Raw genomic sequence first — 24,003 nt, 5'->3', positions numbered from 1 at the left:
CGATAGAACAACAATCTGTGTTTGTATGTGTGTGTGTGTGTGTGTGTGTGTGTGTGTGTGTGTGTGTGTGTGTGTGTGTGTGTGTGTGTGTGTGTGTGTGTGTGTGTGTGTGTGTGTGTGTGTGTCCAGGGGTCTAGCACAAAACTCTGCCCTATACTTTGGGCAGTCACTGTGGGCCCCCTTCCTCTCCTTGGTCCATGTAACTCCAACATCTTTAAAAATAAAAAAATACCAATAATTGGGCAAATATAAAGATCTGTTATTAGTGTAGTTCCTAATGAACTGTTCATACATTTAAACAAGTAATAATAATTCAATATGTGTGTGTGTGTGTGTATAAGTGTGCACAGTTTTAAATTCCGCCACATTTCAACCCTCCGTTCTCGACATACTGTAGCCTACATTTACCTTCATGGTCAATGTGGATTGTCTGGACTATCATGCTTAAGAGAACATTTAATTCCTTTATTTAATTAAAAAATATATATATATTACATACAAAGTTCAGTCATTCAAACGTTGGATATTATATGTAATATATTCTATTATATATTATGTACTCAGCCACTATGATGCCCCTGTTTGTGTGTGTGTGTGTGTGTGTGTGTGTGTGTGTGTGTGTGTGTGTGTGTGTGTGTGTGTGTGTGTGTGTGTGTGTGTGTGTGTGTGTGTGTGTGTGTGTGTGTGTGTGTGTGTGTGTGTGTGTGTTACAGCACCAGAGGACCCTCCGCAGAACATGTCCATAACTCAGATAACCTCTACAACCATCTCCATGACCTGGGAGCCTCCCACCATCATCACAGGACGATTTTCCTACGTGGTGTACCTCTCTGGACCCGCAGGTCTGCACACACACACACACACACACACACACACACACACACACACACACACACACACACACACACACACACACACACACACACACACACACACACACACACACACACACAAATGAATACACACACACCCACACAAACATGAATACACACACACACACACACACACACATGAATACACAGAAACACGAACACACAGAGAATAAACGAACATACACACACACACACACACACACTCTCACACAGACACACATGAATATACACACAGACACACACACACACACACACACACAAGTACACACACACTCACACATGAATACACACACACACACACACACACACACACACACACACACACAAACACATGAATACACATGTACAGAAACACACACAGAAAGACACACACACACACTGTTAGATTTCAGCTTATTTCTAAACTGTTCGTATAAACTCTGCGTTGTGTATTTTCCGTCGTAGTAGTAATTCTCGAAGTCGAAATCAAAGCAACTTGACAGGTTGGATCAGAGGGTTGAATAGATGGTTTATTCCAGGATGTAATACAGCGAGATACAGACTTAGGTTGAATAATCTATAGTGGACGCGGTTGAGGAGCAGTTTTGAGACGTGTTCCTTGGCTGTCGAATCCTCTACCGAACCAAAAGGTTGGGGCGAGTATTATACAATAAGAGAAGCATGAATAACACGTAAACAGAAGCACTCTCAGCCTTGATAAGGTATATGGCCCTGGCTATGTCCCAGAGGACCAGGTCGGTTCATCCTTGTTGAGACATAACAAATGGCAGATGTTGGAAATAAAACCTTGTATCAGTGTGAGAGGCACTGGCCTGTTCCTAGACTAGAAATGTGAACAAAAGAGAGACACTAAAATACACCAACATTCTACACACACATGAATGTACATGTACAGAAACACGCACACACAGACACAGAGAATAAACAAACATACACGCATACACACCAACACACACACACACAAACAGACACACACACATTCAATGCATCCCGTATTTCCTCCTATCCAGACCAGTCCTCCATAACATTGCCGTTGTCATTCTCGTGTCAGGGAACGTGATGTACGAGAACACGACGGCGGACGAGCACCTGGTCCTCGTGGGTCTGAAGCCGTACACCCGCCACACCGTGGCCGTGCGGGCCAAGTCCGCCCGCGAGGTCGGCCCTGAGGCCGCCTTGGAGGTCATGACCTCCGCTGAAGGTAAGGAGGGGGGCTCCACACAGACCAACTTAAATGGTTCTGCTTGGAAAGACATGAGGAGGAGTGAAGTAGCAGTAATCCCAGTAAGTCTGTGCCACTCGAGACATCAGGTATTGTCCATTGCCAACACCTGACAGTGATATCTATAATTACAAAAATAATGTCTGCCCTACGCAACAGTGTGATAGACGGTGAGACCGACCCAATGCATTGCTGTACCGGTCTAGATACCTGACTTTTGTTTGCCATCAGATTCGTGTCAGCATCAAGCCATTGGTCCATCAAGCTGCCTGTCCTGCCCTCAAAGCACCAACCGATTAACTTGCCTTGTTTGTTAGCATCATCCCCCCCTCTCCCTTGTAGAAGTAAAGCGTCACAATAGACTGTAATCAAGGCTAATAGTGTGTTAACACTGCCCTTTGAACCCCCTATATTTTCACCAAAATCTATCTTCCCAGTCATGTGTATATGCGTGTGTGTGTGTGTGTGTGTGTGTGTGTGTGTGTGTGTGTGTACGTTTTCTAGTGTGCTTGGGTACACTTTCCTGCGTTCATGTGTGTGTATGTGTGTGTGTGTTTCCAGCACCAAGTGCGGTGCGGGATCTGAGGGCGGAGGCAGTGGACTCCATCTCCATCCGCCTGAGCTGGAGCGTCCCGGCCCCGCCCAACGGAGTGATCACCCAGTACCGGCTCCAGGTGCTGGCTGAGGACACGCTGCTGAGGAACATCATCTTCACTGGGGAGCCGGTACACTGACTCTCTGCTCTTTATCAGCACCTCCACCGGCGTGGGGCTCAATCGCTGCATTCATGGTTTAAAATAAGGCAAATGTTTTCCCTTGGGAATCTAATCAGGCATGGGCCCGAGGTCATAGCTATGATGTCACTTTTGTCCATCAGCTGTGGTCTATTGGTCGGATCAGTGAATATCAATCACATTTCTGCGATGTATTGTGTTGTCAGCCGAAAGCGATACGAAACCAAACTACCGACTTAAATACAAGGTTTATGGTTCTGTTTTGTCAGAATGAGAATGACACGGATACGGATTGGGTCAGCACCTTGCCTCCAGACCCCCGCGGCCTCTCAGGGCGGCGAAGGCGGTCGCTGGACCCGACCGTGACCCCCTCCCCGCCGGCGTTCACCCCCACCATCTCTGACCGCCGGACCCCCTCCAGTACGGCTTCTCCCGGGCGGCTCGTCTCCGACGGCGACGCTCTCACACCGCCCCCCCTTGCCGACGGCGGCAGCCCCCTTACCGTGCCCCCCATGGCCCAAGAGACCCGCCCCGCCCCTGACAGCAGCCCCAGCAGCGGCCGCCCCGACTGGGCCTCGACGTCCGCCTCGACGTCCGCCTCGACGTCCGCCTCGGTGGCCACCAACGCGGCGTCCGTCGCTGACTTCGCAACCGCGCCACCTTCGGCCGCGTCTCCGCCTTGGCTGACCCGGCAATCGCAAACCCCGGACGCCACCTCTGACTCCCCCCCCATGACGGCGACCTCGGGCCCGCCCCGCACCCGCCGCGCTGACGTCACCGGCCAGACGTCCGTCTCCGCTTCTCCAGCCGGTAGGACGCCTTGACGGCTGCAGCGCGTTGGAGTCTCAGGATTCCTTGTAATAATGATATTTAGAAATGTGCTGCTAGTATTATTAAGACACTTTTATTCAAACCGACTCACAAAGGTCAAATTAAGTTCTCTGTGGAGCAGGTGGGTCATCGGCTTCTTGTGTGTGTGTGTGTGTGTGTGTGTGCGTGTGTGTGTGTGTGCGCGCGTTCCAGGCCTAGTGAACCTAACGACGACGCTGCCGGATCTGTCCTCGGAGATGTCCTACGTGGTGACAGACCTCAGGCCCTTCACCGCGTACGCCTTCAGGGTCAGCGCCTCCACCGTGGTGGGGGAGGGGCCCACGGCCCAAGTGGAGGAGAAGACCAGCGAACAGGGTGGGTGCAGCAGGTCCCGCGCTGGTTGGGCTCATCATCCGTAAGACCCTGCGCTGCTGTTTCGGCGGTTCCGAGATAGTAACACCCCCCGATGTTGCCCCCCCCCCCCCCCCCCCCCTTCAGTGCCCAGCTCCGTGCTTGACGTGTCCTATGAGATCGTGAACTCCACCTCCGTGCTGGTCAGCTGGAGCCCGCCGTCGCGGCCCAATGGGCGGATCCAGCGCTACACCGTCTACGGCCTCAACCTCAACACCAACGAGACCCTGGAGCTGCACACCAACAGCACCGGTGTCCTGCTGACGGGTGGGGGGAGCGACCGTCGTCTCCGCCTGCGTGACGTGCATCTGTGTCCATTCACCACCCCCGAGGTCTGACGGTCGCTCTGTGATGCTTTTTTCTCGCAGATTTGGACAAATACACGCCTTATGTGCTGCGCATCGCTGCCTCCACGATGGTCGGAGAGAGCGCCCTGTCTGAGGAGGACGACATCTTCGTGGTCACCGAGGAAGACGGTGTGTGCCCTACACATGCATGACAGAGAACTTTCTATTAAATCAATCAAACAATAGTTGTTATTATTAGAAATGTATTTGTATTGGACCCTTTGAAAAACGTTTAAAGTGTGCACAGTGTAATAAAATAAATCCAAACACACAAACCCCCCCGCAGCAGAGACATCGTGGCGACACCATTGACCGTAATAACCGACCCCCTCCCCCCCGGGACCCCCCCCCCCCCCCCCCACAGAGCCCGACTCCCCCCCTGAGGACGTGGAGGTGGCGGAGACGAACCCCACCACGGTCACCCTGACCTGGTCCCCGCCCGCCAAGGCCAACGGCCTGATCCAGCGCTACGAGGTGCTGTACTGGAACCAGACCTTCTCCTCGGCGGTCAACACGTCGGACCCGGGCGCCACGCTCACCCACCTGAAGCCCTTCTCCCGCTACCACGTCTCCATCAGATCCTACACGCGCCTGGGCCACGGCAACCACACCTCGGACACCCTGCAGCTGCTGTCCGGAGAGGACGGTAGGTCCGCTCGCCGGGGTCGTTCCCCACCTCATGAAGACGCACAACCAGCCGCAATGCCCCGGGGCTCACAAATCAGAATTTAGATTTGTGTTGGAAGCTCAGCTCTGGCCAAACAGGATGTTTCACTTTCTTTTGCTTCCTATGTGTTTCCCACCAAAGTTGGCAAACACAAACTCAGCCAACAGTAGCGAAGTTCAAAACGTGTTGAAATGCACACAAATGAAACAGGGAACAAGGCGTAACACTGGGCTGTTGCATTTTCTGGTTTCCGGCTAAGGCTCTGTGCCGTCTCTCTCCCCCTCAGAAGTTCTGCTATAGTTTATTCAAACTTCTGGATCCGTGATTACAACGCCCTCAAAACCACAGCCTGTATCTCTCTCTCCCTCCCCCTCTGCCTCCAGTGCCGGGCAGTGCGGTGTACAACCTGACCTACGCGTCGCTCAGCCCCAGTGAGGTGAACCTGACCTGGCAGCCCCCGCTGGCGCCCAATGGCCTCATCCTGCACTACAGCCTGGCTCTGTGGAACGCCACCCACTCGCTGGACCTCACCTCCAACGCCAGCTCCCTGTACATCGGCCACCTGCGCAAGTACGCCCGCTACAGCGTGACGGTGCAGGCGCACACGCGCGCCGGCCCGGGCAACTACACCAGCGAGCCACTCAACATCACCACCCTGGAGGACGGTGAGAGGGTGGGGCGGGGGTGGGGGAGGGGTTGAGCGAAGTGGAGGGTGTCAAATTTGTGTGTGTCTTTCATACAATGTTTTCAGCGTCCGTTGGAGTTGCTCGGACGACGTTTGCCTTTTCTAATTTTTCAACTTTCAGAAAACGGGAGTCTAAGCTCCGCCTCCTCCCTTTCCTTCGGTTTCTGTGTCTCTCTCTGGCCTGCGTCTCCATTCTAACGGCTTTACTCCCAAGGTTCCTCTTGCGGTAGACAGGAGGCTCCTCCCCGTACATCGCCTGACCCCCCGTCTTTTCTTTCAGCGCAAACCTCTGAAGCACTCTGAGGACCTTGTTTACAGACAGGCAAGCTGGGGGTTAGGGGGAGGGTCTTAGTGGAGGGAGTTCCATACCAATCGGGAAGTGTTTGTCCAACCTCTCAGCGCCAGACACGCCCCCTCAGTTCCTCCATTCGAAGAAGGTGTCTGACTACCAGGTAGAGCTGTCCTGGGACCCCCCGCTGGAGGCCAATTCAGACGTCCTGTACTACATACTCAGGGTCTGGTGAGTCTTGAGTTCGCAGATAGCATTGCATCGCAAACTGCATGCCATATAAAAAAAAAGGGCATTTTGACAGCAGTATTTTCACCGTGTGTGTGTGTTTATGTGTGTGTGTGTGTGTGTGTCTGTTAGGAATGAGACAAGCGAGACATGGTCGAACGTGACGGGCACCTCGGTGGTGATCACAGTGGACTCTGAGAGCCAGTACAACGCCTCCGTCTCCAGCTGGACCCGCCTTGGGGACGGAGGGGTGGTGGTGTCCATCAGCTTCACTACACTGGACTCAGGTACTGAAGATAAGCTCTTGTACACTCAAAATCTAGAAAGGTCAACGGGAAGGCTGACCAGGAAGATGTATGTTTTCATTGGCAGTCCACAACGTCAATGTTGCCAACACGTGCAGTATTCGGATTGGGTCCCTAATGTTTGCCACGTGTAACATGTACATACAAAACATCTTGATGTTAAAGATGATGGTGATGTACTTTGTGTGTGTGCAAGTTCTACTAATGTATATAGTGCGCTTCCACACCTTGCAGTTTTCATTTGTTTTCAGTTTGGTTTTGATTCTCCTCTTCCAGAGCCATTTGACCCCCCACAGAACGTGACGGTTGGTAACGCGACCACCTCCTCTGTCTCCTTCACCTGGATGCCCCCCAACGAGCCCAACGGCATCATTGTGCACTACACCATCCACTACTCTGAGAACGGCAGCTTGGCCCAGGAGGTCAGACGATGGTGGAAATGTTTTTAGTTTTTCTATCTTTACATTTGACCTCTGACCTAAACACCCCCAATGTCCTTCTTCTTTTAAAGACTATACCAGTGTCTGCGTTGCCCCCCACTGGCTCCCCTGGCTCGCCCTACTCCTACACTCTGAAGGGACTGGTGGGAGGAGCCAACTACACCCTGTGGATGACCTCCAGCACCTGGCAGGGTGACGGAGGAGTCAGCAGCCCGCCCCTCACCGTGGGCCTACCAGAGGACGGTCAGTCACACACACACACACACACACACACACACACACATACACACACACACACACACACATACACACACACACAGGCGCACATGCCCAAACACACACACACACACACACACACACACACACACACACACACACACACACACACACACACACACACACACACACACACACACCTGGCCACACACAGACACACCCACACACACACACACACACACACACACCCCTGTTCACAAACAGACAGACAGACAGACAGACAGACAGACAGACAGACAGACAGACAGACAGACAGACAGACAGACAGACAGACAGACAGACAGACAGACAGACACTTCTATACACATAAGATCAATAAATACACATACATAGAATCATTAGATGAAAGGAATTACTGCATCAAAGTGTTTGTTGGTCTCTCAAGGCTCAGGCTGCACACTTTCCCCCCAAACTTTTACACATAAAATTACATAAAAAGAAGATGTAGTTATGAACTGAAAGGATATAAGTCTGAGTCTGAGTCTAAGCAGAGCAAAATGTCAGTTTGTCCTCCTGAGACCCTGTATGCTGGAGACAACCAATATGTGTTTCATTTTTCCTCAGCCTGAAGGAGGTAGCAAGACATAAAGCAAACAAAGTGAAAGAGACAAAGAGTTTATAAAAATGTACCCAAATCAGACTTTCATTATCAGGGACAGTGTGATGGCATTGTAGATGATGCACATTGCATTTGCACATACTTCTTACATTTGTTTTTTTCAAGGTGTGTAAAATCCGCTCATTGTTTTTATGTGAGGTCCACACTGACACTGACAATAACAATGTGACCGCTTGTGTGTGTGTCGTCATCATGCATTCTCCTGTCTGAATAAAAGGCTCTCATATTGACTGTATCTCTGCCTGTGCCCTCCTAGCCAACCCTCGGTCAGCCGGACCTCCAGAGTAAACGGCCTCTCCCGCACAACCAAGCCCGTCAGGGGAGCTCCCTCCCCTGGCCTCAGACCCCCACACACAGCCAGCACCTCTCCTCCACCTCAGCCACTCTGTGGAAGAAACTCTAGAAGTCTGACTTTCTGTAGTGAAAAAAGGAAAAGGCATTGCCTGCTCTCTGTCAGCCAATCACTTGCCAGATCCGAATGTTCTCCCTGATTTGACTCCTGATATGATTATCTTTTCTTTATTGTAGAGAATATCTATGTTCTAGCAGGTGAAGCCTCTTGTTTAAATGTCCTGAACATACCGTTTGGACGAGCGGTATGCACGGATAAACTACGCAGACTTCCCTTCTTCCTCCATACTTTCTCTTTTTAACCTGTGGAACTTCCTCTGTGTACCTCTTTGCTCATATGCACGACACCTTGTATATGTCTTAACTTCTCCCTTTTCTCGTTTTCTTGATGTATACCGCCCGTTCGGATAGATTTTTCTCATAGGTGTCCTAGTCAGGATGAATATCACATGCTACTGTGTCCATCTCTCCCAGTTTCTTGTTGTGGATTTCACCTCTCAAATGTTTCCTTTATTTTCCTTGAGTACTATTTTGTGTGGCTTTTTTGCATTTGTTTTATATTTGTAGAAGAATACCTGGGTCCTATTTCTTATCTCATCCTCCTTCACACTGGGGATTGTTTGCAATTCTCAAATGTTGCTTGATTATGATGGAACATGAGATGATGTTATAGGGATTATGGCGCATGGTTAGGACATTATGTGGATAGTCCATTCTTGACATCTTACATGACATCAACAGGCTGTCAGTAATCGACTTCCAGTGTCCAATTAGAAGTGAATCCCCAAATGCGGCCTCCAGGTGTGCAGAGCCTGTATTCCTGTAAGCCTGTATATGCGTAATCAGTTGAAGTGGCAATTGCGCTAAAAACGACCTTCACGTCTGACAGTTGTGATAGATGCTGACAGAACGAACCGACTGTACCTTGTTGAAGGTCTGTTCATGCACTGGATAATGATCAAATGATGTAGGTGCCAAAATCGCGTTAACCTGTTTAAAGTAATGGATTTCTTGACCAACCTAAAGTGCTCCATGAACCTTACACACTGGCTGCTGTCAGTAGGTTATCTTATTATGTTTAAGACGTAGGCCTAAATGATCTGAAGTGGGCTGTTCATGTGTAGTTTCTTCGCCAAGTTGTTCATCGTTTGGTTTGAAACCAAATGGGCTCACTTTCAGCCATACGTAACACCCTCAATGAGGGCCTGCATTATTCGAAGGCCTGTAAACCCAAGTACCTCGAAGCAGCAGGTGGGTTAGGGTTGCCGGTTTTGGGCGCGTAAATCGCGTGCCGCTCAATTACCTACGCGCATTCTGTCCCTCAGTGCCCAATGACCCCGTCCACAACCTGACGGCGCAGAACTTCAGCTCCCCGGGCTTCATCGTCAGCTGGGACCCCCCCGTGGAGCCCAATGGCCGGCCCTTCTACCTGGTCACCCTGCAGGAGGCCCCCTCCACCGGCACCCCGCTGCCAAACAAGACCAACAGCGCGACCACCAGCGAGCGGGGCCGCCTGTACACTAATCTCAAGAAGTACACAGCGTACGTGTTCACTGTGACCCCGGCGACCAACGCCGGGCCCGCCTACAACCACACCAGAACCATCCACCTGATGACCGAAGACGACGGTGAGCAACATCCTTCAATCCTCACTCATTTAGTCTTTAGGCAGACGCTTTTTCCAAAGAGACGAGTGAGGCTGAAAGAAATCATAGCAAACAATCCAAAATAGTGGTAGAAACCAAAACAAGGTTATATGAATGCACGATAGTGCATTCCTTTTAAAGTTTCCACAGCGATAGTGTATCTCAGTCAAGTGCGTTCTACATTAGTGATGCTAGCTCATTTACACTGTGTGTGTGTGTGTGTGTGTGTGTGTGTGTGTGTGTGTGTGTGTGTGTGTGTGTGTGTGTGTGTGTGTGTGTGTGTGTGTGTGTGTGTGTGTGTGTGTGCGTGTGTGTTTTTAGTCCCCAGCTCTCCCCCGATCCTAGTGTCCGCCAAGAACCTGTCGTCGTCCTCCATCTCTGTGGTCTGGCAGCGCCCCCTAGAGGCCAACGGGGAGATCACAGAGTACAGACTCACGCTGCTGGGCCCGCGGGCCTCCAACACCACCACCGCACACACCTCGCTCACCCTGGCCGACCTGGTTCCCTACACGGTTTACAACCTCAGCATCGTGGCCCTGACCCGCAAGGGCCCTGGGCCCGCGCTGTGGCTGCTGCTCCACACGGATGAAGCAGGTTGGGCTCGCCCTGCTCGGCTTTTTCAAACAACAACATTGTTGTTCATCTTCTAATAAGGATGACATGTGTGACATGGATTGATTATCCCTTACTGAAAGGTCTCCGACATATTATGAATAAGATGTCAATAATATCAGTTCAGTTACAGAGAGTAGGAAAGTTAACACAGGATTGACGGGATGATAAATATTGTTGTACCAGAAAAACCGGCAGTCTTCTCACAAGGTGGTTTTTGGTGTTTGTTTGTTTGTTTGTGTGTGTGTGTGTGTGTGTGTGTGTGTGTGTGTGTGTGTGTGTGTGTGTGTGTGTGTGTGTGTGTGTGTGTGTGTGTGTGTGTGTGTGTCGTCCTCTATATGTCTCAGGCCCCATGTCTCCTCCACGTCACCTGACCATATTCAACCACACCTCGTCGTCTGTGTGGCTGAGCTGGGACCCCCCCCTCGAGCCCAACGGGGTGGTCACACACTACGGCTTCAGGATCCGAGATGACAACACACACACTGACTCTTACCAGGTACAGCAAATCACACGTGCTCACACATGGGCGTGAATGCAAGGCTGCGCACACACACACACACACACACACAGATATGAAACCATCCTCATCCATCTTGTCCATAATTCGACAATGTTGTCAACAAGAAATTGTATTTGGCAGCAGCCAACATCCACCAAAGGGTACTGCACACTGGCCAGATGTTGTTGATGTTTAAGAATGAGAGACAATCCACCCCTAAGATCCATCATGTTGGTGCCCGTTTGCCGTCCCCCATGTGGTGATGTCCCTGACGTGCTGCGGACGCACTTCTTTGCAGAACTCGTCCGATGCGGTCACCTCAGCCCATCTCTCAGGCTTCAGACCCGATGGCTCGTACAACATCAGCGTGTTCAGTTACACCCGAGTGGGGCACGGGGACCAGTACAGCAACCCCGTCAGCTTCACCACCAACGAGTCAGGTACTGCTGTTCACACACACACACACACACACACACACACACACACACACACACACACACACACACACACACACACACACACACACACACACACACACACACACACACACACACACACACACACACACAAACAATCAGGACACTCACACAACGGCAACAACTGAACAGTTTCAAACTTTTAAAAATCTGTTCTCCATCTCCCACCAGTGTCTGACACGGTGGGCAACCTGTCTTGCTGGGGGATGAGCTGGGACTCCGTTCATCTGTCCTGGGACCCACCGGCAAACCCCAACGGACAGATCCTCTCCTATCAGGTCCGGGTGGATTCGATGGCGCGACCCTTGGAATCCAGCTCGTCAGAGCTCACGGTCAGCGGCCTGGTGCCCGACCAGACCTACATGCTGTCTGTGAGCGCTGTCAACTCTGCAGGGCTGGGGGACCCAATGAACTGCACCGCCGAGACGCACCCAGAGTCAGGTAGGCTCCACACCGCTTACCCTGGATCTGTTTGGTTTAATATACTTTCATCAGAATACTCTCATCGTCTGTCATCGATTTCCTGTGATTTGGAATGTATTTGGTGATGAAAGATGGATCGATTGGTCGATCATGCAACCGACCAAGTACTTGTAACATGTTAACATAGAGTTGTTTTTTAGTTTGTGTTATGATACTCAACAATTTGTAAATGTGGTAACATTTGTTTCAGATGGTAGGCTTAGGTTTTTTTACTTTTTGGCTCTTGTGATAAGCATGAGTATTTTTGACAGTATATAATATACAGTAAATTAAAGTTTGTTGGCCGTACAAGAATCAAGACCGCACACAGATAAAGAAAACAACCGCTATGGTTGCAACTCCCGATGTATTTCAATACCGGAGGTGTTACGCCATGGGTTCTCTTCTGGTGTAGTTCCAGGCGCTCCTGGCTTCCTGAACGTGTCTCTGGTCACGGCCACCAGCGTAACTCTGGAGTGGGCCCCGCCCCAGGCCGTCCCGGGGGTGCTGAGGGAGTACCGCATCACTGTCCAGCTGCTGTTCCCTGGCTGCCATGAGCCCCAGCTCTCTCCCCCCACCACCAGCGTCAACACCACCGCCACCGCCCCCACCAGGGCAGCAGGGGAGCTGGCTGCCGGCTGTGCTCTGGACTCAGAGACGGTGGTGTCGGTCAACGGCTCAGAGGGCGCCGGGGGCAACCACAACTTCACACTCGGATCGCTGGCCAAACACAGGGCCTACCGCTTCCAAATGGCGGCCATGACCAATGCTGGGGTGGGGGATCAGACAGCCTGGATACACGCACACACCCTCGCCGGAAGTGAGAGACCATCCGCTCACTAATATTCATGACACTGTCTAGGCAAAAGCCATTCATATCTATGAGTTGTGAGATTTTAAGTTTGCGTCCTTTAATGGAGGCAGATGGGGTATCTGTTTTGTCGCAAGAAAACTATGTTTAATTACGCCGCTATAATAAACTACTAGCTTCCCAGTCATAATGATGAACTGCTTTGATTGAAAATAAATGTATTTTCCAGACCCGGATGCACCTCCTGGTAACCTCATCGTGGAATCCACATCCCACAGCCTCCAGATCAGATGGGAGGCTCCCAGAATACTCTCTGGACCTACCTCCTATCTAGTTCTGGTGGTTCCTGTGAGTAGTTCAAATCAAACACACCCTATATCGATTGTTGAAAATGAGATGCAAATGGTCACAGAAATAAGATTGCAAATCATACATCTACTATGTAGTTGTCTTATCCTAAGAATTGGGGTGCTAAGAACTGCCCTGGGTTTTACTGTTCATTTGACAAACAAATCACATGAATCTTGATCCTATTCCAATACTATTTAGCCTGACATCATCAGACAAATGTGCAAATGTGAAGCAGTCTGAAAGCTTATCTTTAGATTTCATATTGGCCGTTATCAACAGACGCAGACCAAAAGGGCTCTGGACACAATTGGATAGACGTCCAACCAATCAGACTGACGAAACATGTAACTCAGCACTTCCAGCCTTCTTGGTTGATTATGAAAATGTCTAAAGGGCTTCCATCCTCTGTACAGTCATCGTAGCAAACCCGCCCCATGTTAGATAAACGGTTGTGGTTGCCTACCTACCCGGTTCTGTCTGAACAAGATGGGGGGCAGAAACATACTGTATGCAAAAGCAAATAAAACGGATGCAGATTAATCTGGTTCCCAGACTAGATAATATTGAATGAAAAGAGGAAATCTAATAAGAATGCTTAATAAAATATAGAGAATTATATATTATGAAATATAATAAACACATACTCTCTAATTCTAACGGATGAGAATTAATTGAGAGGAAGAAGAATGGCTTGAAGAATTGAAATGGAGCTTCTCATCAGTTGGAGGCTGCCGCCCGCAACGTGTCGGTGGTGCGTGCGCCCGGTGAGCTGCAGAGAGTGGTGGTCACCAACCTGACGGCCTTCACCCTCTACTCCGTCACCGTCACCGCCTTCACCGGACACCTGGAGCGTGCCGCCAGTGACGGCAAGACCAGTGAGCCAGCACTGGTCAGGACCCAGGAAGAAGGTGAGGACTCCTGGTAGATTGGAAAAAATCGACTTAACAACAAGCCATCTCACTCACGCATCTTCTCCTCATTCCTCCGCTCTCCCCCCACACAGAGCCCAAAGACCCGCCCGAACACCTCACCCCGGCCGAGGGGGTGACCCGAGTGTACTTGACCTTCACCCCTCCGCGAGAACCCAACGGGAATATCAGTGCCTACCAGGTGGAGGTATCAAGAAAAGGCTACCCACAGAGTCCGCTGGTGATGAACATCAGCGGCCTCAACGTCATCCGGAACCCCAATTTCACGGTGACGGTCGTCATCGATGGACTGAAGGGAGGATATAACTACAGCATACGGGTGAGGGGCGAGCACTGAGGGGTCACTGTTTGGCTGCCATAGGCGGAAGCGTGCAGAGTGTCTCAGGTTTGTTGTGGATGTCTTTTCACTCTTAACAACCACTTGTGATTGATGCTTCTAGATTGCAGCAGTAAATGGAGCAGGGAAAAGCCCCTTCAGCCAAGAGGTCAACATAACAACAGGAATGACTGGTAAACTGCTCCTCATAAATCATTCTCAGAGAGAGTCCAATCCTACACTTCCATCCAGCTCAGCGTCATAAACAAAAATGTACAAATGTATACCTAACATAGAGAATGTAGTAATAACATAAATAAAAGCATTTTAATGTTTGATTTGGCAATGACAAAAAGCGTTGTGCCGGTGCATCCATCTGCGTCTATTTATTTCAGTATGTCCAACTACTGTACCTGCTGTCCCTCAATCATACGCCTGTTTCAGCCCCAGCCAAGCCAACCCAGAAACCCCAGGTGGTGATTATCCGAGGAGAGGTCGCCGTGGTTACCCCCAGGACCATTACCATCCACAAGCCTGCTTGTTTTTACAGCGACGACAACGGGCCAATCCGACACATCCAGGTCATCGTGGCTGAGTCCGGGGGTAAGACTCCCGTGCAAATACACATGGGCATTTTCCACACTGATACATAATGTTTATTAAATTAAATTAAGTAAATTATTATACATATAATATGTCATATCTACTGCCAGGGGTCTCTCAATCCAATTAACAAAGGACATTGTTTAATGATGTTGTGAAGAAGCGTGGGACCATGGGCTTTGTTGTCTTCACAACAAAAAACGGTGAAAATCAATCTGACAGGACTTAGACAGTGTGGCTGTCTACCAATAGGCAAATAGTCATTGACCTAATAACATGAATGCAGACGACGATAACGTTTTGTTCACATTGATACGCTGATTTTACGTCTACAATTGGGTGCAGTTTTGACCCTTTTGGCCTACCATAATTGTGGGAAGCAAGGACAAAAGTTGAGCGTGTGTGCAGAGTGCAGCGTTCTTTCGGCCACTTGATTGTTCTTCAAGGAAAGGGGTCGAATCCAAAGGAATAGCTTTAAAGAGACTTTATTTGTATAAAGTATTTTCAGTATGGTAAACTGATACTCTGAAGTAAAGAGAGATTGAAGATGTATTCTAAGCACGTGCGAGTATTCTCCTAGCTGATCAAAAACATAAACCCATCTATTCAATTGGCAATCAACATTTCAATATAGAGTTTAAATATGGACAGCTAAAATGGCAACTGCTTTATTGGGCATCTCCGGTAGGTATGTAAATGTGATATTCTTGTCCATGGCTAATTTGCTAATTTACCTCTGTTCCCCTCACAGTGAAGTTAGGCGAAATTCCGACCAATTGGAAGACTGCATTTTTCGAACAACCTGCCCCCTACCTGACAGACGCGGGGTTCCCCACCCCTTCCTGTGAGCGGGAGAGGGGCGTGCACCGCGGCACACAGCACCACGACGGGAACGGTCTGGGCGTCGCTCTCCACGGCGGCCTGCTGGGGAGGGGCGTCGACTTTGGGGATGACACATACGTCATTGGAGAAGATGACAGTTGTGGAGAGGAAGAGGAAACTCTATGCAACGGACGTCTAAAACCAAATACTGGTTATGTGTATGTGTAGCTTCTGCAAGTTTTAACACATTCCACGCACAAACACACGCACACACACACAAGATAAACATGACATGCGACACAAGCGCCAAAACATGAGTTCAATAACATGATTAATATTATGTACGTTCCCCCTGATTGTTCTTTTTCTTCTCCGTGTTGCCAGGTTTAAATTTCGGGCTACTAATATTAAAGGCCAATACACAGACTCTGAGTATTCGGACGATGTCAAAACTACAGGTAAACACGCTCAAACCCTGTTCAGCAGAACCACAAGGTGGCAGCATCACAAAACCAAGCACAGGGGAGCATTGGATTCAAGTGATGCGCTTCTCTCCTTCCAATGTAGTGGATGGGATGTTAACCCGAGACGAGCAGATCATTCTGGGAGTCCTGCTGTCCGTCTTCCTGGCCGTGTTCCTTATCACCATCATCTGTGCCTCGGTCAGGTAAGACCAACCAGACCCGCCTCTCACTTTCCACCACGATCGCAACATCACAAGATGGATTGACACTTGATTGACACCGTTCCCCATCCAATAGAATTCACCAGCGCAAAAATGAGGGCGCCACCTATTCCCCGAGGCAGGCGGAGATCATCGAGACCAAGTGCAAACTGGACCAGCTGATCGCTGTGGCCGACATGGAGCTGAAGGAGGATAAAGTGAACCGGTTCGTCTGGGGTGAAACGCAGTGTTACGCTTACGTTAGCATATCAGAGTTCGAAGGACTCAGAAGGTTCATTTAGGCTTCTCTGTTCAAGTCTGGTGTGCTTATTCAGGATGGGGTGTTACAAATATTAAAGATACATTATCACATTGGTCGATAGCCACTTGACCAAGGCAAGCGACTATGGACTAATGTATTAATGAATGTGTCTCTTTAAAGTTTGGTTTGTATGTTAAAGGTTGTATAGGTGATTTGCTTTTTTGGCCATTTTTGCAAAATTACTTGAAATCCTTATCATAACCCGCTTACAGCCACTAAGTTAGAAGTACTGACATGAAAATTAAACAAGTCAATCATCTGTGGAACGGGCAGGGCTCGAAAAACTCCAGCCAATCATTTCCATTGCCACCGAGTTGCATTGGACAGTAAGTACGTCAATCAAACGGTCGTACTGCACTCCCCCTCCCCCGCGCCCCGCGCGCGACCCCTTCGTGCAGTACTCGTGACCTAGAGCTCGTGACCCAGAGCAAGCTCCTGTTTGTTGTTATCCTGCGGTAGCTACTGGAACTATAGTTAATCCACATTTGGACCTAGCAGTAGAAGACAATTTCCATGGCAGACAAGACGCCACCATCCCCACCACCACCACCACCACCACCACCAGCAAAGAGAAGGAAAACTCTTTTTCAGAGAGTAATTGATAATAAAAACGCTGAAAGAGAAAAACTGAAATCAAGAATAATCCTAGGCGCTGCTTTCGAACGTTGGCGGCAACTGAAGGACGAGAAGGGTCTAAAAACCGATGCTTGTGTGGCGGTTGACCTAGTTTCAAAGTTTATACCGTTTATACTCGGTAATACCGGTGTGGAGACGAGTGTATTACTCGGTGTGAAAATGTCCACACCGCGGCAACCCTAGTGAAAACCAGGACTTCCAATACAATTATATGAAACAAACATACATTTTCTAAAAATAGTAATGATTTATGTGACCGTTTAATGTTTATAACATCTGGTCCAACCATTGCAGCGAGAACGTATTCTCAGCAGGGGGTGCTGGGAAAAAAACAAACTCAGCCTGCACTTGACTCGCAACATTGATAAAAAAAGATGTATAGCAGCGCAGCTCAATTACACCAGTGCATGCGCGGACAGTTGAAAATCGATCGTTCACATCCAGCTGCTCACAGAACAAGTTTAGCGCACCACCGCTACCCTCACACTTTTTCATATAACCTTTTTTCAGCACTAGGTCATATGAGCATTAAATAAATGCTGCGTCTCAAAATGCATTGGACAGCAGCGAGGATGACTCGCTTTGCCACGGGCCGAAACAGTTCGGAGCGACCACAGCCAGAGCGAACACAGCGGGGCAGAGGAGTGTCAGGAATAGTCTTTGGTGTACACATCAGTACGGCCTATTTGCACTACTGTTTAGTGGCAATGCAGTGTTTTATTCGATGCCTTTTTATTTTCATATATTATTTCAATGAATACAATTTATTTATTCATAAAAAACGGATCTGGTCTTCAAACCTTTTTTCCAAATATAGGTCGTCTTACAATGGGGTTTGTGTTTATATTCGGACCAATACGGTACAGCGGGCGCTCACATGACGTTAAGCATTTCCTGGTGCATAATGTGACGCTTCAGAACCTAAAATCCCTTTTCTCCCCGTTGACACGACAACACATAACCGGCGTTTTCAGAAATCTCCACTTTGGCCGGAGTTTTTAGAAATGATCGTTTTCTGTGATAAGACAGGGCCTCGGACAGGGGGTGTTGCAGCACCCCCAGCACTCCTACTTCCCGCGGTACTGGGTGCAACTTACAGCTGAATGTAGTGCCATGTTGTTAAACGAAAACCTACTCTAGCCTGGCTCGCTCTCGCGCATCTCTGTTCGCGCTCGTGCATGATTGCGCGTCCAGGTACTTGGAATGGGTGGAGTCAGAGTCAGCGTTGAAGGAGAGGGGGTAGGACCATTTGAGTTGTGTATTTTCAAAATCTGCTGGCGTTTCGCAAATCACCTACCCAACCTTTAAGGATGGGGTGTTACACCTATTACTCATACAGAAGCACATTCACATCGTCCCTATCCTTAGTCCATATCAGTGTTATCGGAGTTGGCTCAGAAGTTGACTCGGAAAGTTCTTGGCGTATTTATTTAGGGTGGGGTGTTACAACAATTATACATACTCAAACGCTGAACGCACTTACTCACATGAACATGTGCACATGCCTATATGCTTTGCTTAATGCATGCACGCACGCACACACACACACACACACACACACACACACACACACACACACACACACACACACACACACACACACACACACATAGATGCACACACACACGCACGCGCGCGCACACGCACGCACACACACACACACGTCCAACAGCACTGTATAGCGACTCCATGCGCTCTCCCTTTCTCTCACTCTACCCTCCCTTAATGCAGGTATTCATCGTTCTTCTTCAGACGGAAAGAGATATATGTCATCCAGTAAGTTGTGGTGTGTGCGTGTCGTTTCGCCAGCATGATCTCTGTTGCATGTCTAAGTATTTGCATGCTTTGAGCTAATCGATGTAGCCAATCGGAGCACAGGTCACTCCTCAGATATTTTCAGGTTGTGTTGTTGTTTGTGATGCAGTGTTCATATGTAGATTGCACACTGCTTGCACTGTTTGTGACCATATATATACAGTATATACTATGTAATATTTAACACAAGCCCATGAGATCATGGATAAGAAAAGTAATGTAGTCAATTATAAGTCAAATCCTTCAGGTTTCACTCGGTTGTCTCTATAGTCATGTTAATAACTCTATATAACATTGTAACATTGTTTCTGCTGTGTATTATTATTTTTGTGCAGACTTCTCAGCTACAGAAAGTCACTCAAGTAAGTCGTCATGACTCCAAAAGCTGCTCTTCTAATCGGTCCTACATCTTGCAAGTTTTGTCTTTCTAGTTTTGTGTTTATCTTAAAATTTAATTCTTATCCTTCACAGGCCTGTCAACAAGAAGTCGTTTTTGCAGCATGTGGCCGATCTCTGTGCCAATGACAACACTAAGTTCCAAGAAGAGTTTGCTGTAAGTAGTTGTAACCAATCATTATCTTTTACTTTATTTGTTTGCCATTTCCCAATGCACCAAGGTGTTGCCCGACCCTGATGATGACGATGGCTCTGTGAGCATTTCCTTCTCCAGGAGCTACCCAAGCTGCTGCAGGATCTAGGCACCTCAGACGCAGACCTACCATGGAACAGATCTAAGAACCGCTTCACCAACATCAAACCGTGTAGGTTCACCTGCTGCAAGTGTTGACAAGAGACACTCCCACTTGTAAAACTTGTAAAACGATATTAATAATAATTAAAAATAAAATAATATTTCTCTTTTTGTCTAGATAACAACAACAGAGTGAAGCTGTTGTCCGAGCCAGGAATACCCGGCTCTGATTACATCAATGCTAGCTTTATCTCAGTAAGTGCCAGCCTGAATTTTAACCAATTGCTTTCTCAATAGTTAGTTTTATAACATGCACATCTATTACTGTAGTTAGGGGTTCCAAAACCTTTTCTGAATCATGCTTAATGTTGGGGTTGAAGGCTGAAGGATGAAGGAGAAGTTACGAAGTACCCAAGTATATAAAGTACACAGAACAAAATAAACAAAGCAGCAATAATCGAATTTGCTGAGATGCAATGTGAAATTTGTTTTATTTTTTATTTTTAGTGAACAAACATGTTCTACTCTCCTTGCTGTTTCTCACCCCTTTGTAAACTCTCCGTTTCGTACTCCCTCCTTCATCCTTCAGCCTTCAACCCCAACATTAAGCATGATTCAGATTGTTTTTAAATTACTTATTTCTAAATTATACTGACTGTTATTTCACCTTTACATTTGTAATCACTTGTTTACTCATTGCAGAGGAGTGTGCTGCCCTTACGCCTCAATGCTCCTTTGGCAGCCCGATAAAGCACCAATCAAATGGAATGGGAATTTGAAAATAAACTATCAATGCATCTGTGTCCCCACTAGGGCTATCTGTGTCCCAATGAGTTCATTCATCAATGCATCCATGTCCCCACTAGGGCTATCTGTGTCCCAATGAGTTCATTGCCACCCAGGGCCCGCTACCGGGCACTGTGGCAGACTTCTGGAGGATGGTCTGGGAGACTGGAACCCGCACCATCGCCATGCTCACACAGTGTTACGAGAAAGGCAGGGTATGTCTCAGGATACGCATATATAAGCCTTGCAATAGTGCTCTATATGTGATTGTTTAATCTCACAGCAGATATGACACCATTGCAAAGCTACACAGAGCTCAGATTTGCCACTGTGATTTAATGTGTGTGTTTGTTTTTAAGATCCGGTGTCATCAATACTGGCCAGAGGACAACAAGCCGCTGACGGTATTTGGGGATATAATCATTACCAAACTGGCGGAGACTGTCTCCTCGGACTGGACTGTGAGGGCCATCAAAGTTGAAAGAGTAAAGGCGTCATTCCTCATGGCTCACATTAGCAGATAGGACTTTGGGAGCTATCACTCCAGCATTGCATGGTGACAATACGACTGCTCCTTCTCCCATAAACTCTCTTTTTCTTCAGCACGGGGACTACATGGTGGTCCACCACTTCAACTTCACCACCTGGCCTGAGCACGGGGTGCCCGAGTCCAGCAGCACGCTCATCCAGTTTGTCAAAGCTGTCCGGGCCAACAGACACGAAAACACCACCATAGTGGTGCACTGCAGGTACAGTAGGAATCATGATCATACAATGGTCCCGTTAAAAGGCACGCACGCAGGCAAGAGCGGGAAACCTTTACTTCTGCAGAACACAACACACGTATCAACGTTTCTTCTTTAAGAAAAGGCATGACCAATTAAAGAAGAAGTCTTCCTTTATCTTAAGAAGGCATGAATATTATGCAGCACACTTGCAGAGGAAATGTATTATGGCACATCAGTGCATCGTCGTAAAACAGTATTCACAATTTGGGATACACATAATATGAATAGGGTGGCAAATATAGAGCTGGATCTACAAGACGCAACAGCTTCAAACTCCATTTGTATCATATTTTGTACATTAATTGATACACGGTCGCTTGTTTCTTTCCCATGTCTCTAGTGCCGGTGTAGGCCGCACCGGAGTGTTTATTGCCCTTGACCACCTCATTCAGCATATCAGTGACCACGATTTCGTGGATGTTTACGGTCTGGTGGCTGAACTGCGCAGCGAGAGGATGTGTATGGTGCAAAACCTGGTGCGTTCACAGAGCTCTTCTTTCCAGGGATTTAGGGTTTGCATATTTCCGCGTTTGAAAAAATGCTGTCTATCCGCCGTGGGTCCTAGCTTGTTGCCTGTGATATGTCGTTCTGGCTGCTCAGTGTTTCAGAGTATTCAGCCTAAAGTCTGCAAATTGTACATATACAGAGATATTTACTGATCTGTAAAATGTGTGCCTCTGAGGGCTAGCAAGGCGACATGGAGATTCACGGTATGGCAGCTATTTGACTCTGAAGAATATTTTTTTAATTGTGTGTGCCAGGCCCAGTACATGTTCCTGCACCAAAGCACATTATCTCTGCTTGACAGTAAAGGCAACAGCCAGTCGATCTGGTTTGTAAACTACTCCGCTCTGGAGAAAATGGATTCTCTGGAGGCCATGGAAGGTAAATACTGAAACGGTGGCCGAGATGTGTTCATCGAACAGCATAACATTAATGGTTCATTCTCCAGCACACAAACAATGTGCTTCAGCTGTCACACACTTGGTCATGCAAAAAGCAGGGCATTGTTGCGGATGTTTAACCTTTTGTTCTTGTTTCTGTAGGTGACGTAGAGCTGGAATGGGAAGAGACGACCATGTGATCTTTTTATTTTTTATCGTTAAGATCCTCTGTTTCTAGGTAACATTAACATTGAGAGTGATATTTGGAGTAAGGGCAGCACTCTAATGGGGAGCTGTGGATCAGGGATGATTTGAAACAAACGACGGCTGATTCAGCCAGCTGGCGCCCCTCGGCTCATCTCTGTAGCATCAACGTGTCTTAAGATTATGTTTTATACGGAATTCGCAAAAAAGAGAAAAAGTGGATAAAAATGGTAAACAATGTTACGAATGTCAAGATATGGCTTGCTTCTAGAAAGAGCAGCAGCACATACAGTGTGTAAGCACACAAGTACTCTGCACAAGTATTTTCAATGTGTATCGTTTGTCACAGTGATATCGTTATTTAAACAATCTTTGTATTTTCTAAGATAATTTATTCAGCCAAAAGTGTTTGTTTGTTCTGCATTTAAATGTTTTCCTCTGGTAATTGATGGCTTCTCTTTGGTGTACTTTTTCCTAAAGAGTGCCGTGATTAAGTAAAATAAAGCAATATTTTGTTTGTTCCACAATTGTGTGTACTGTGCACTGTTCTTGGGATTCGGAAATGCGTTTATCCAATAAACAGCTTGCAGGTCAAGTCCATTTTGTCACTTCACCTTATCCTAACAACTCAAACGTAGTACATTTTGCAATGACATAAAGCAAAGGTGAAAGTTTGTCCATCTAGGCAAGGGTATTAAGCACAAAATATCGACAATGCTCCATATACAAATTGACGGACAAAAACATTAGGCAGGTGGTTGTGTTTTTGTTAGTGAGTGTGTGTGAATGGAATCCCTAAGCAGCAGTGTAGTCGTCTAGACACCACTACACCACAATCACTCCCACAACATGTTAAAGTTCCACCTCATGGCGTATATAGACAATATCGTCGCATTTACTTTTACATTTATCAGGTACACACATTCACACGCCCACAGCGGAGTCAACCATGCAAGGCAGCTTGTCGAGAGCAGTTAGGATTAGATCGAACTAGCCACCTTCCAGTTTACAAGACCCGCTCTACTCGGCTCATCTCTGTAGCATCATCATGTCTTAAGATTGTGTTTCATACGGAAAGAACGCTCTGCGCCAGTTGTAAACTAGCAACGACACATGCGCCAGTGATAAGTCAATTGCGCCGGATGCAAGATAGGGCCCAATATCTTAAACGCAACAAAAAAACTTTAACTGTGAAAAATCAAAATTATACTGGTATTAATTGGGGATGTGCATTTCTGGCAAAAATACTATTCAATATTCGTATAATAACATCGAAAATCGGTCAATCAAGAAGCCCGCAAGCACCTCGTAAACACGCACACACAATGACACAGGGAGAGGCTTTTATGATTTGTATGAAATCAATCTGTTTACTTCAACCACTGCGCCATCAACATTCAACATCAAAATGATTTCAACGTGGGCTT

General features: G+C 47.8%; 1 protein-coding gene across 1 annotated transcript in view; it reads left to right on the top strand.

Moving 5' to 3' along the window:
- Window positions 1–23,102, top strand: part of ptprq (protein tyrosine phosphatase receptor type Q) — a 33,096-nt gene extending 9,994 nt beyond the window's left edge. The window contains exons 12-50 of the mRNA XM_030366153.1: window positions 714–842; window positions 1,924–2,073; window positions 2,656–2,819; window positions 3,098–3,615; window positions 3,703–4,013; window positions 4,137–4,316; window positions 4,418–4,525; window positions 4,761–5,042; window positions 5,447–5,728; window positions 6,148–6,268; window positions 6,398–6,552; window positions 6,847–6,992; window positions 7,082–7,253; window positions 9,582–9,884; window positions 10,224–10,496; window positions 10,862–11,013; window positions 11,315–11,456; window positions 11,664–11,933; window positions 12,370–12,774; window positions 12,995–13,113; window positions 13,838–14,024; window positions 14,120–14,364; window positions 14,486–14,555; window positions 14,806–14,964; window positions 15,716–16,004; window positions 16,171–16,244; window positions 16,354–16,453; window positions 16,548–16,676; window positions 19,140–19,184; window positions 19,559–19,585; window positions 19,695–19,776; window positions 19,894–19,984; window positions 20,093–20,169; window positions 20,781–20,915; window positions 21,060–21,185; window positions 21,304–21,449; window positions 21,829–21,964; window positions 22,250–22,373; window positions 22,535–23,102. Of these exons, the coding sequence (XP_030222013.1) occupies window positions 714–842; window positions 1,924–2,073; window positions 2,656–2,819; window positions 3,098–3,615; window positions 3,703–4,013; window positions 4,137–4,316; window positions 4,418–4,525; window positions 4,761–5,042; window positions 5,447–5,728; window positions 6,148–6,268; window positions 6,398–6,552; window positions 6,847–6,992; window positions 7,082–7,253; window positions 9,582–9,884; window positions 10,224–10,496; window positions 10,862–11,013; window positions 11,315–11,456; window positions 11,664–11,933; window positions 12,370–12,774; window positions 12,995–13,113; window positions 13,838–14,024; window positions 14,120–14,364; window positions 14,486–14,555; window positions 14,806–14,964; window positions 15,716–16,004; window positions 16,171–16,244; window positions 16,354–16,453; window positions 16,548–16,676; window positions 19,140–19,184; window positions 19,559–19,585; window positions 19,695–19,776; window positions 19,894–19,984; window positions 20,093–20,169; window positions 20,781–20,915; window positions 21,060–21,185; window positions 21,304–21,449; window positions 21,829–21,964; window positions 22,250–22,373; window positions 22,535–22,572 (6,662 nt within the window). The 3' untranslated portion in view covers window positions 22,573–23,102. The remainder of the gene's footprint in view (window positions 1–713; window positions 843–1,923; window positions 2,074–2,655; window positions 2,820–3,097; window positions 3,616–3,702; window positions 4,014–4,136; window positions 4,317–4,417; window positions 4,526–4,760; window positions 5,043–5,446; window positions 5,729–6,147; window positions 6,269–6,397; window positions 6,553–6,846; window positions 6,993–7,081; window positions 7,254–9,581; window positions 9,885–10,223; window positions 10,497–10,861; window positions 11,014–11,314; window positions 11,457–11,663; window positions 11,934–12,369; window positions 12,775–12,994; window positions 13,114–13,837; window positions 14,025–14,119; window positions 14,365–14,485; window positions 14,556–14,805; window positions 14,965–15,715; window positions 16,005–16,170; window positions 16,245–16,353; window positions 16,454–16,547; window positions 16,677–19,139; window positions 19,185–19,558; window positions 19,586–19,694; window positions 19,777–19,893; window positions 19,985–20,092; window positions 20,170–20,780; window positions 20,916–21,059; window positions 21,186–21,303; window positions 21,450–21,828; window positions 21,965–22,249; window positions 22,374–22,534) is intronic.
- The last annotated feature ends 901 nt before the right edge of the window (window positions 23,103–24,003 follow it).

Source organism: Gadus morhua, chromosome 9, assembly GCF_902167405.1.
Source record: "Gadus morhua chromosome 9, gadMor3.0, whole genome shotgun sequence".
Taxonomy (NCBI): domain Eukaryota; kingdom Metazoa; phylum Chordata; class Actinopteri; order Gadiformes; family Gadidae; genus Gadus; species Gadus morhua.
The sequence above is the reverse complement of the archived record's forward strand: the minus strand, read 5'-3'. Positions and strand labels throughout refer to the sequence as shown.